Genomic DNA, 12,546 nt, shown 5'->3' with positions numbered 1-12,546 from the left:
ATTGCAAACCATTAAGCGGCATTACAAATACTAATCTATAAAGTTGAAACAGAATGTCCGGAAGGCACGTGGGGAGTGGGATGCTTGGAAGTTTGCAGATGTGCTCCAGGAAGCAGCTGTAACAAACTTTCTGGAAGATGTATCTGTGCTCCTGGAAGAACAGGAATGACGTGTGAAGACGGTTAGTGACAAAAATTATATAGTCATGGCATTTCATGTGCTGGGACTTTCGAAACCACAAATTGCGAACTTGTCTGGTATTTGAGCTATTCACATCAAACGTTTAAAATTCTTATTCTTTAGATTGCCCTGGAAACACTTGGGGAGAGGAGTGTGCCCAAACTTGCGATTGCCTGAACAACGGCGACTGTAACAAACAGACTGGAGCATGTGAGTGTGCCGCTGGATTCGTCGGATTTAGATGTGAACACAGTGAGTTTATTTTATTGGTTTTGGGAATCTTTGGACCGAGAAGGTCTCTTTGGGAGCTTAATCGTGGCAACTTAGAATAAAGTTAAAGACACTAAACCAAAAACGCATGCCTGGTCACAGAAATATTGACCAGGTCACCTTTCCCTTTATAGAAGTGTTTCTGCCTATACATTTCTTCTTGTCGCTAGGTGCCACTGAATAAAGCTGTTTTGAAGTGTGTTGTTTAATCACAGCGGAGTTAAACCATCTTGTTAATTTACAAATTAGGACCGATTAGTTTAATCACAGTTTCAAGATATTAGTTCTTTAACCTAAATTGTTATTAATTTATTATTTTAAACAAACAAAGCTGTTACTGTTAAATCTTCATGAAGAATAAAAAGTTTAACAAAACCTACATCTTTGAATAACAGTACTAACAATCATTGGTAAAACTGAAGTCTATACATTAAGATGAAAGTAACACCACAAAAGCAAGTAGTCTCCATCAGCAACATGTTACCCAGACTAAAAAAACACTTTTAAAGCAAAAAACCGCTAACCGAGTTTTAGGTTACAACACTTGGTGTTCAGAGCCTGAAGCAGGGAGAGCATCCGTTTGTTGCTTGGATGCCATGCTACGAGATACGATCAGTAACAGTCTTGCCAATCATTGTTTTTAATCATTGTGAACATCTATTTAGCATCACATCGTTTGAGGTGGAAAAGCAATTTACTAAACTATACTTATCTCTCCAGGATGTCCGGTGGGCAGATACGGGCGTCAGTGCAGGTATCGGTGCAATTGTGGAAATGGAGACTGTGACGCAGTCACTGGGACTTGCTCATGTAGCCCAGGATACGCAGGACGAAATTGCCAGAAAAGTAAGTTGTGCGAGGTTATATTCTGACTGTCATATATGCAATACCGTCAAAACATAAAAAATAAAACAAAACCATACCCTCTAAAAAGATTTAAGACAATCACCTATAATTGAGCAGCTTAGCCATGCAATATCTCATGACTGTTTTTAAATATATTGGAGGAAAGCGTTAGATTTCTTGATTGCAAAACTTTGAACATTAAAAATACTTTCGGTAGGTTAAATCTGATTTATGATTGTACAATGCTTGTGTGACTAAATCTTTGTATAACCGAAACCTTTCTTATATCATGTCACATGAGAGTGAACACAGTCATGGCTACTTCATGCGCAGCTACAGTACTTGCAACATGTTTCAGCTTGTGGACTTGGATTTTGGGGACAGAACTGCGCTCGTCGATGTGATTGCGAGAACGAGGAGCCGTGCGACCCTGTCACTGGAGAGTGCAATTGCGCCGCGGGATGGAAAGGAAGAAGATGCGACGAACGTGAGTTTGGTTGCTATCTTCATATTTGATTGAAGCCACCTACAGTACATAAAATACATGTTTTATGTTTTGGCAATAAATTTTTGCTGCAAGCAGTAGCCTATTTGTGCAAGAATTCTACCTCGGATAGCTTATATACTCTACAAGTGTACATTCAGAAACTCCACTCTGTCAATCTTGGTGACCGGGTCTGCATCAGTAGTTCAAAGCCTCAACAAGTACGCGAAACTGCCAAGATGAAGTTCTCAAAGAAGCTTTCCCAGTCCGAAAATAATAATCAAATCAATTAATTAATCAATACCTATAGGCCTACGGGGTATTACAAATAATTTTATGGTCATTCTTTACAAAGATGCTAAAACATAATAGAGTGCTCACCAACTATGTTTCGCACATCGTGTAACAATTTGAAATTTGCACATTGCAGGTTGCCCTGCTAATACGTATGGTCCCCAGTGCCAGCAGAAGTGCATGTGTGCCAATGGAGCGGATTGTGATCATGTCAGTGGAGCATGCACGTGCTCCCCAGGATGGAGAAGCACGTTCTGTGACAAAGGTGTTTGAGTTTGAACAGTTTAAAAACATTGACTTTTGTATTTATTTATGTCAAACAGCTGAATAATCCAAATATGTATGTCTGAACATGATCGGAATAGTATTCTGAATTCAAATGTTTAAATCCTTTTCCTTAAATACAATTTTGGCAAAGAGGTGATTTTCTTGAAACATAGACAAATAAAACCTAACAGCCACACGACATTTAACATAATAAAATAACGTGAAAACAAACATGAAAAATTTTTCCGATAAATGTTATATTCGACTTCATGCTCAGTCTACGATACATGTGTAGTAGAAAAAATTTCTTGCAATATTTTAGCTTGCCCTTCCGGGTACTACGGATTGGATTGCAAACACACGTGCAGATGCGGAAATGGAGCCAAATGCAGTCATGTGACTGGCAGGTGTTCTTGCCCTCCTGGTTGGTTGGGAGACAATTGTAATGAACGTAAGTTGCCTTTATACATTGCATCAACGTGGGTGGCTTTTTGATTTATTCTCTATAACATATTATTTTTAAAATCAGGTTGTGATGAATTTTCGTGGGGAGAAAATTGCACGAATCAGTGCGAATGTGCAAATGGCGCCAAATGCGACCACGTGACAGGAAGATGTATCTGCGGGCTTGGATTTACAGGATCACGGTGTGACAGAGGTGAGCAGCGTTTGTTATCATTATACAAATTCAATTTTCTCCCCACATAATGGGTACGCGTTATTTGTAATCTGCACATCACTGCAACAGATGGAGTGTTTTGACCGGTAAACACCTTGAAGATACCACAATTTTATCTATGAACCAGCTGACTGCAGTCCTTGTGCCCCTTGTAGCACTCTGACAGAGAATTGATTCTCGCTTTGAACTTTTTTAGTAATCAAAGAGAAAAAAGTGGCAACGGTATGAATCGTACCCACGGCATCAAACTGATTATCGATCAAACTTTAGATTCTTTTAGTCTTCTTTCTCTTTTGCACATATGCCCATACCATGTTACTTCATTTGCTCTTAAAAGTTAGTCTATACTCTATAGTCTCCTTTATTTTAACATCTTCAATCTTATCATATCAGCTCTTCAATATTCTTCTCTTAGTTTTGAACCCACACATTGCTTTTATCGTTGCCCTTCTCTTTAGCAGAATTGCCAGTTTAATCTCTCTTAGGATCCACGTTTCGATACCGTACAATATTACAAAGTCTCACACAACTCTGAAAGACTTTTCCTTCATTTTTAGCAAAAATTGTCTACCATACAACGTTTCCGCACATTTCCTCAACTTTGCCGAATCCAGTATTGCCGTTCTTGACTCAGCTGTTTCGCATTTATACAAAAGTTTGTCTTTGTTTTAATGCCACAACAAAAACTTCATGGTGACTCTGTCATGTTAATTTTGTTAAATGACGTAGCCCGTTGAACACGCGATGATTCCGGCAATGTCTTGCGTTATCTATGATCTTTCGTTTTACAGTGTGTCAACCCGGATACTTTGGAGCAAATTGCGAAAGAATATGTCACTGTAGAAACTCTCTCGGATGTCACCCAGTCACGGGGAGGTGTGATTGCGAGCCTGGTTGGATGGGGCTCGCTTGTGAACTTGGTACGTAGTTGTAAAGTATACCAATACAAATGCATTTCCATCTTCATTTGTTTATTTATCATAGTATTTTTTTAATCTTATTAAATGACGTCTGATTGATTTTTTTGACGTAAATTGCGTTTTATTCTTTCTGCTTCTTGATATCGACATCTCTGTGCTGGTCAAAACGTCATTCTAGGTAATTTGCCAAGCATCTATATTTGACCGCATAGATTGATTTTGTTTCCTTAGTAGTTCTATAAATTGGCTTTTACAGTCCAAAAAAAAATATACGTTGCTACTTTTTTTGCGGAAAAAGAATATAATAGGCTATTTACATTTTCAAATTGGAAAACCATCCGTTTTGTGATTTAGAGTGTTCTGTGGGAACCTACGGACTTGGATGTGGAGCATATTGCGGATGCTTGAATGGTGGAACATGTGACTCGGCCACCGGAGATTGCACTTGCCGGCCGGGATGGGTGGGACCGGATTGCAGTGAACGTGAGCCTCGTGTTAGGTTTATCAACTGATTCGTGATACATGCACAGCATATTTTAGCAACGGACATTGTTGACTGCAATGGTGTACGGTAGGGGTGTCCAAATCCAGCCCGGCAGACGTTTTTGTGTGGCCCGCTCCTGTTGTTACACAATGTGTTACTTTTGAACCGAAGATACACATAAATTATACAAATTCAACTTGCATTTCATAAAACATACATTAATGAAGAGTGAAGACCGTATTTTCTGACAGACAAAAGCAAGGAGAGAAAAGTTAGTGTCATTGTTGGTCATAATTGCGAAATCAACTATTATTGTCTGAGAGAATGTTAATGAGGGGTACAGTTAAGCATTCATTCATTTTCTAGTCAGCAAATTCAACGACCGCTTTTGAAATTTTACCTTAAATGTGAATAACTTATTGCTATTCATTTCATCTTGCTTGAACCTTGATGAAGCTCCAGCTAATTGAGCTTTACCGCGACGACGAAGTAGCCAGCAACATCTTTTCCTCGTGCCTTGTTACCAGCAGCTAGATAAAAATAAATTTTCAGAAATGCGAAAGTGTGCAAAGAAAATGTTGAGCTTTAAAATTTTCAAAATTTTCGGTTCAAAATGTTCGTGTGAACAGACGCTCTTAGTCATGAATTTGAAGAAGAATCGACTGAGAGCAAAGCTGAGCGACTCCCACCTATGTGATATTTTACACTTGTTTATCACTAATTTCTAACTCGACGTCCCCTGGGTACAAAAAACGAAGACGTCAGTTTCATCTTTCACATTGGCCTAGCTGTGTTTTGCAACGTGTTTGGGTGTATTAATTTCTGATGGAAAACCAGAGAACTTGTAGAGTAGGGTAACCTACAACCTAACTTATCATATCTAACCAGGCCCGTAACTAAGGGGGGCGCAGGGGGGGCGAAGCCCCCCCTGCGATAATGTTGGCCCCCCTTGGAAAAAATTATATTAATTAGCTCTGTTCGCTAACTTTTTAGTTTTATACTCAATTTTCTTGTGTTGTTTAATTATAAACATTATGTGTGTCTAATGGTATGGTCGAATGTTTTGTTAAACAGACAGACTCAACATTTATTGCTTGTAAGATCCAGACTGGTAGGCCTATAGGCTTACATCAGTTTCCAACTGAGCTAAGCAGTGTGATAGCCGATCAGTCTCCAGAATACTGTGCAGTTGACTGCCACTCAGCGTTATTAAAGTACCGGACAACCACCTTGGCATTTGCATTCTATGTATGCTTCTATAGTACTGCAGTTTGGAACTCAGATTTGTAGACAATTCATGGTTTTACACATCTGTTCGTGCCCTTTCAAGAAAAAATGAAAACTTCTTGGACCGTGAATCGCTCATTCCACTACATACGAAACTGAAGATAGATATTTCATCAGAGGCGGAATTGCAAGTCGCAAAACAATTCCTACATGACCAATGACCATGTGGAAGTTGCAAAACACCGGGATTCCAATACAGTACGGTACAGAAAGAACTGTAGCCTACAATCAATCAACGACTGGCATTCCCAAATGCATATAAACATGCCGCTACTGTGGCATCATTCGGGTCCAGTAGTGCGGTTTGTGACAGTGGCTTCTCGGTCTAATCTTGGATAGACAAGCCTACACGCAGGTCTATGTTCCAGATGAACTTGGTTCTGTTGGCGTTTGAAAAGGAAATGACCGAGAAAATAGACCTGGACGTTTTTGTTAATAGATTCAGTGAAGTCTATCCATGCCTTCTGTTGCCGTAGGACCTAACCTACTGTAGGCTATATCTATGGCGAGGATACATTTCACTGATGGTGTGAAATAGAATCTCACTATTATCATTAAAGGATTGATCTTGAAGAGATGATTGTTGATTCTGCACTAGACAAAATGAGGTGCATTGTAGGCTACAATTATTTACAAAACGATGAGTGACAGGTGCAGCGGCTGCAGCTCTATTTGGTTGTGGTTCAACACCTATTTTCTATGTATAGGCCGAGTATATTTTGTGTGATTTATGCAGTGCGTTAGAGGAAAATGTAAATAAACTAAAACGAACTCAAAGTTCATGAAAGGCAATGGATTAACTAACAAAAGAATCAACTACAAAATCATCTATGCCAATTTTTAACCATTTTATCACTAGTTGATGGTGGCATGTTTTAAAAATGATTTTGCTTTTCAATTTCTATGCTGTCGTCATTATAACTGTTTAAGCTACAGCATATAATTTACTCTATAATGCCAGTTCACGCTGCTGTTTCTATGATAATCTATGCTAATGTAAACGCTGTATTACGATGAATGTTTTTGCGTAAATATACCCACATTTTGTACAAATGTCGTTTTCGTACATGATACAGAAGGTAAAAGTTGAGCCCCCTCTAGAATACTTGTTGCCCCTCCTAGTGCTCCAAGCTAGTTACGGGCCTGTATCTAACCTAATATCATATAGGCTACAACCTCACAAGATTGTTAGAAGCTGGCCGCGGGCACTTTTAAATCATCAAATCTAGCTCGCCTAGGAAAAAGTTTGGGCACCCCTGGACTGTACGCCTGTACGGTGACCATTTCTTGGATGTTCGCTTTCTTCAGCCATCTTCTAACGCTAGTTTAATTTGCACGATGACTTTTTATATGATATCAAACTATTTTATTTTGATTTGACGTGAAAATCCATTGTGCAAAATGCAACCTGGTAGCTTTCGTGTTTAAATCTCGTTGAGCAAAAAGAACACCCGAAGATGGTTGACGTACAGTTTGCTACTGAGACTACTAACTCAGCTAAAACACAGTTGCATTGAAAATTAATTTTTTCGTAGTTTAGTTGGTGCGAGGTATGACAGCACCATCATTTTCAGCGTGCGACAGTGGATACTTCGGTGACGGATGCAGAGAGGTTTGCAATTGTGAGAATTCTCGTGGCTGTGATCACGTGAGTGGGCAGTGCCTTTGCAATCCCGGATGGAGAGGAATCACATGCAGGAAGCCCTGTCTTTCGGGTAAGCGAGGTCATTGTATGTATGTACAGTATACAGTGATATCATCAGTGGTAGATGAAAAACTTGGATTACCATACTTTCATCGCCATACCTGAGCATCACATCTTTGTATTGACGCAGGAACATATGGTGAACATTGCGAAGGACTCTGTAAATGTACTTCCGGGGAGCCGTGTCACCATATTACAGGGGAGTGTCATTGTCCACCAGGATTTACTGGATCAGGATGCCAAAATGGTGAGTGATTTTTTTTAAATGCATTTAATTTGGTGCATTCTGAGCGCATTTTCAGTTTTAAATTGTAATGAAAAGATTCCGTCACGAAGAGCCGTATATGGCTTGCGAGCCATGGGTTTCCGACCCCTGTTCTAATCACTCCACAATAATCAACTGGGCAGTTTACGAATTCGAAAACACAGGCAACAAAACGTTCAACTTAGGTAAACATGGCTGACTTCACTTTAAGCTTCATGGCTGACTTCACATTTATTCGAAGCTTAACATTCAGCCCAAATTGCAATGCCAAATACAATGCCAATGCCAAACTACATTTTACATTTTAAGGAAAGTGTTAATTGTTAATGTAATTCAAAATATAACACTATACAAAGTTCCTAAACTGGTAAAATATTGAAAACTCAGGGTAAAAATTAATTTGTTAAAATAACTAGACATTTTCGCCCAAATGATTTTATTAATAACTGCATTTATAGTATATAGAGCAGGCTTTTGAATCCTACCCGTGAAGAAACGTAGCCTACATGCTAGTGAATAAGCTTACCTCTGCTCGTCAATTGTACTTTTTACTCTTACTCTTTGCAAATGTTCAATCGAAACTTATCATTCTGCCCAAATTGCAATACCACATGCAATAGTTTCCAAAATCGATGATAATACATTTTACATTACTGGAAAATATCAACGTATCTCATAAATTATAACACTTATGTATAGTTTGTAAATTGGTGAGATGTCGAAACATCATAGTAAGATTAATTTTCCCAAATAACTTGACATTTTTGCCCAAATTTGCGACGTTTTTTTCAGCGGACAGCGACCGCTCCCCTGCCTCCCGATCTCATACGGCTATGATTGTCTCACTTGTAGAAAAGAGGCAAGAGGAAGGCTTCAAAGACTTATTTTAATCTTTTTATTGCGGTTTAGCATTCAGTTACGACGACTACGTGTATACTGTCTGTTATTTTATTTGCTACTATAACTTAGAAAATTGTTCTTCATTGTTGTCTTTAAATTGTTTTACTTGCAGTTGATGAGAAAGTTAATTGTTTGTTAACAACAATTTGCTGTAATTTTTTTTAGTTTGTCCTCGTGGAACGTTCGGGGATAATTGTGCGGAAACGTGCTCCTGCGGTGTCAATTCCGAATGCGATCCCCGATCCGGGAGGTGCGTTTGCATTCCCGGTTTCACAGGAGAAGGATGTCAACAAAGTAAGTGACATTTTAATGACCAAACCACAGCTTTCCGATGTATTTTTGCTTGTATCCACTTCACTGGAAAATTTCATCTCTTGCTTTTTTGTGTGTTCAACATAACACTAAAATAAAACCAAACATGTGAAATCAATCAGAAAGGAAAAATCCAAAAGTTAATTTTATTCTACAAAAAATAACGCGGAAGCAAACCAGTTTGGAGGAAACTATGGCTAACCTAGAGATAAAGCCTGATTTCCTACATTTATGCAAACTTTTAACTTTTGCTTACCGTCTGAAGGAAATGTTTTATATAGGCTACTTACTGGTAATATATTTTCCTTTTTTTTTACTGCCTTCCCCAGATAACACTATGGAACATCACCAGGCTTAAAAATTAAAAACAATTGACTAAAAAAATTTTCAATCAGTCTTTCAGCCACTCGCTAACAGAGTGATAGAACGTTTTTTAAATTAATTTTCTCATTTTTTACCGAGTCCCCAAGGCAACTTAAGCTGTCACCTGCCATTGAATGTTGTAAACATCTAAATTTTAGAAAATTAAAAAAAAATCAGACAGAAACCGTGACCAAAATCTACAAAATGTGACAAATCAGGTGGCTAAAAAGAACATTGTGTGAACAATATTTCATGTCAAATACTGTAGCCTATGTGTGACGATTTATTAAGAAGGAGAACGATTGCCTGAAGTTACCATGAGGTTATATATAATAAATTTGATAAATTAATAAATTAATAAATTTTTGCCAACATATTTCATGCAGAACATTTTTGAAAGAATAGCTTATCAGATTTCACTGACGAAGTTTTTGTTAGGATGCAGAGAGGGGACGTATGGAGCAAACTGTTTGCTTGATTGCTCATGTGAAAACGGAGGACAGTGTGACACATCGAAGGGTACTTGTACGTGTCCTCCTGGATATACAGGACCAACATGCGGAGACTGTAAGTTTATACCAAAGTAGTTACACAGGAAGGTGTGAACAACGTTTTCAGGAAAAAAAAAACGAATTTATGCTTAAACCAAATCAGACTCCTTGTTCCTAACTTTCTAATCCCTATTTCTTTTAGCTTGCCCTGCTGGGTTTTATGGAATGGGATGTACTCAATCTTGCAACTGTGGATCAAACAGAGAGTGTACTCCACGAACTGGAGAATGTCCGATATCCACAATTTGTCCTCCTGGAAGGACAGGCCAAAACTGCGACACAGGTATGTGATTAATAAAATGCAGTGGCTCTCAAACTTTTTTCGTTGCGACGCCTTTGAAAAAGTTTGCTGGACTTGTGACGCACGTAGTGATAACAATTTGAATCATTTTTATTTTTGTCTAAACCTTTGTTTGTTAGTTCAAAAGGTTCCGTGAGTTTCGTCGTTTTTCAGGGTAATTGATTTTGACTACCGCGCCACATTCACACTGTAAGTAGGCCATTTCAAAAATCATTAAATAACATATATCTGCTTTGTTAAAAGTCCATAAACTCAATTTCAGGCTGATACGATGATAGGTTTCAAAATTATCAAGTAGGCTAATAAAAAATCAAATTTTATCATTGGGTTAAGTTTTTATTTGCGTAGCCTAATTTTCGTTCTCATTTTTATTATTACAACAGATAGCCTATTGATTTTTTGTTACAATTCTGGCGTAATAATTCGTTTGCTTCAGTTTTTGAGGTAATAATCTTGATTTGCCCATTAGCCTACTAGACGATGGAAAAAACAGTTAGGCGTAGAAGGCGGGTGTTTTGGTAGTGATACAGTATTTTCAAGTTGATATTTCACTACATTTGCATTACCTGCTGACGAACTTCATTTACAATAGCTTCTCTGTTTCAAACAAAATTTGCAAAGAGGCAGGAACTTCAAAGACGATAACGTGAAACAATAAGCAGCTTGATGTTGAAGTATAACACGGTTATAAGAACTCTGTCAGTAATCACAGAATATATAGACACTGCACATTTATTTCTTGCGGTTTTTGGAATGACTTTCATTACCTCTGATATTGAGTCTTCCACATTTTTGTTTCATCAGAGAGAAAATTACTTAACCGTTTGACTTCTATTATGCTTTTTATTTCGCATTTTAGTTGCAAACGCAGGAAGTTATCGGTCAAGATTATGTCAAAGTTTGTAAAAAAAACATATTCAAGATTTCAAGTTTTTACATCAACAACTTGGTTGCCCTTGTAATAATGACATAGTTTACTTTCTTGCAAGCAATTCGTGATTTTTAAATTTTTGTTGTTGGGAGTTTCGAGACAAATGCGAAAGTAAAACAGAGGTTTTGCGATGCCAAAAAGGTTGAAGAGCGCTGGTGAAGTGTCTATGCTTTGAGCTCTTTGTTACGTCCTGTTACTGTACTTAAAAAAATAATCTTTTCACGCTTTGCTGATGATTACAAGTAAAAAAATCCATTGAGTTCCAGAGATTTATAGTGTTTCAATTTCTCTTTAGTTTGTTCTCCCAACACTTGGGGGCCTAATTGCGTCAATCAGTGCTTATGCGAGAACAATGGAGTGTGTGACGTCACAACAGGAGAATGTACATGTGGATTGGGTTGGAGTGGTGAGAGATGCGATCAAGGTTTGTTGGTTTTGAAATGGTGCTAGTTTTTTTTTCATATTTTTAACGTTTTTTTTTTTATAGTATGAGAAGAAAGACATTCACTCGAATAAAAATGCTAATGAAGCCGCCTTTACGGCTGCAAAAGCTTTACAAATAAATTTAAGTTACTTGCCTAACCTGCTTGCTTTATTTATTGATATTATTTGTTTGGTTGCATCCTTAAACATGGATCCTAATAAAATTTAAATCTGCAAAGCCAAAACAGAGGTTTAAGATACATCAAAAGCACTTTATTACGAATACGATAAATTAGTCGGTACTTAGTATTTATACCACACTAACAGCAGTAATGACGTTGCTTTGTATCCTTAACAAACGACAAACTTTGAAGAAACACGGGAAGAAGCAGCGGCGGCGTGTGATCATTTGTGAAGGAAGGGCTGCAATCTTGGTTTGATATGTTCAATGTTCATTGGCCGATGATGATTTTATTAGAATTTTAACAGATATGCAAGACATGTTGCTGAACTGTTAAGTAGCTTATACAGCAGATTAGATTGACTCTCACACTAACCTACGTTTTGCTACCAATAGCCTAACGTAGCCTAGTGTCAATTAGTAGCCAAAGCTAGCTTCATAATAAAACCTTTTAAAATGACTAAGTTATATTTAGGCTTGGGGCTAGTTACTTTTCATTACTGTTTTTAATTCTGTATTCAATTACCAACTCAGCTTCCCAGTAACTTTTCGATTGTTTTATCACAAATAATGCAACTGTCTTTTTCATTACGTTTTATAAGTGTGATGTGAGTCTGTTGAACTTATAGCAGAGATGTACGGATCCAGGATTTTTAGGATCCTGTTCATGAAACCAAACTACACCCCAATCCGACTTCAAAAAATCTCATCATTTTAAACTACGAATCCACTCCTATCCAAAATCAAACTCTGAGAACATGGTAGGCTACTAAAGCCAATGCGTATAACATGCAATAGCTCGGAGGTGCAAAAATTTTTGTCAGCTTTAGTAGCACGAAAATGTTTTCAGTGGCACACCTCGGTCCTCTAGGCTTATAATCTACGCTTGGTCAAAAATCGTGG

General features: G+C 37.9%; 1 protein-coding gene across 2 annotated transcripts in view; it reads left to right on the top strand.

Annotated features, from left to right (window-relative positions):
* LOC145786144 (uncharacterized) overlaps window positions 1-12,546 on the top strand; it is a 49,281-nt gene that overhangs the window by 28,442 nt on the left and 8,293 nt on the right. For both annotated transcript variants that reach the window (XM_082597798.1, XM_082597803.1), the window contains 15 exons: window positions 53-181; window positions 304-432; window positions 1,171-1,296; window positions 1,655-1,783; window positions 2,211-2,339; window positions 2,664-2,792; window positions 2,871-2,999; window positions 3,812-3,940; window positions 4,295-4,423; window positions 7,286-7,426; window positions 7,547-7,663; window positions 8,747-8,875; window positions 9,695-9,823; window positions 9,950-10,090; window positions 11,335-11,463. In XM_082597798.1, the coding sequence (XP_082453924.1) occupies window positions 53-181; window positions 304-432; window positions 1,171-1,296; window positions 1,655-1,783; window positions 2,211-2,339; window positions 2,664-2,792; window positions 2,871-2,999; window positions 3,812-3,940; window positions 4,295-4,423; window positions 7,286-7,426; window positions 7,547-7,663; window positions 8,747-8,875; window positions 9,695-9,823; window positions 9,950-10,090; window positions 11,335-11,463 (1,944 nt within the window). The remainder of the gene's footprint in view (window positions 1-52; window positions 182-303; window positions 433-1,170; window positions 1,297-1,654; window positions 1,784-2,210; window positions 2,340-2,663; window positions 2,793-2,870; window positions 3,000-3,811; window positions 3,941-4,294; window positions 4,424-7,285; window positions 7,427-7,546; window positions 7,664-8,746; window positions 8,876-9,694; window positions 9,824-9,949; window positions 10,091-11,334; window positions 11,464-12,546) is intronic.

The sequence above is a fragment of the Aplidium turbinatum genome, chromosome 2, assembly GCF_918807975.1.
Source record: "Aplidium turbinatum chromosome 2, kaAplTurb1.1, whole genome shotgun sequence".
NCBI classification, from domain to species: Eukaryota; Metazoa; Chordata; class Ascidiacea; order Aplousobranchia; family Polyclinidae; genus Aplidium; species Aplidium turbinatum.
The sequence above is the reverse complement of the archived record's forward strand: the minus strand, read 5'-3'. Positions and strand labels throughout refer to the sequence as shown.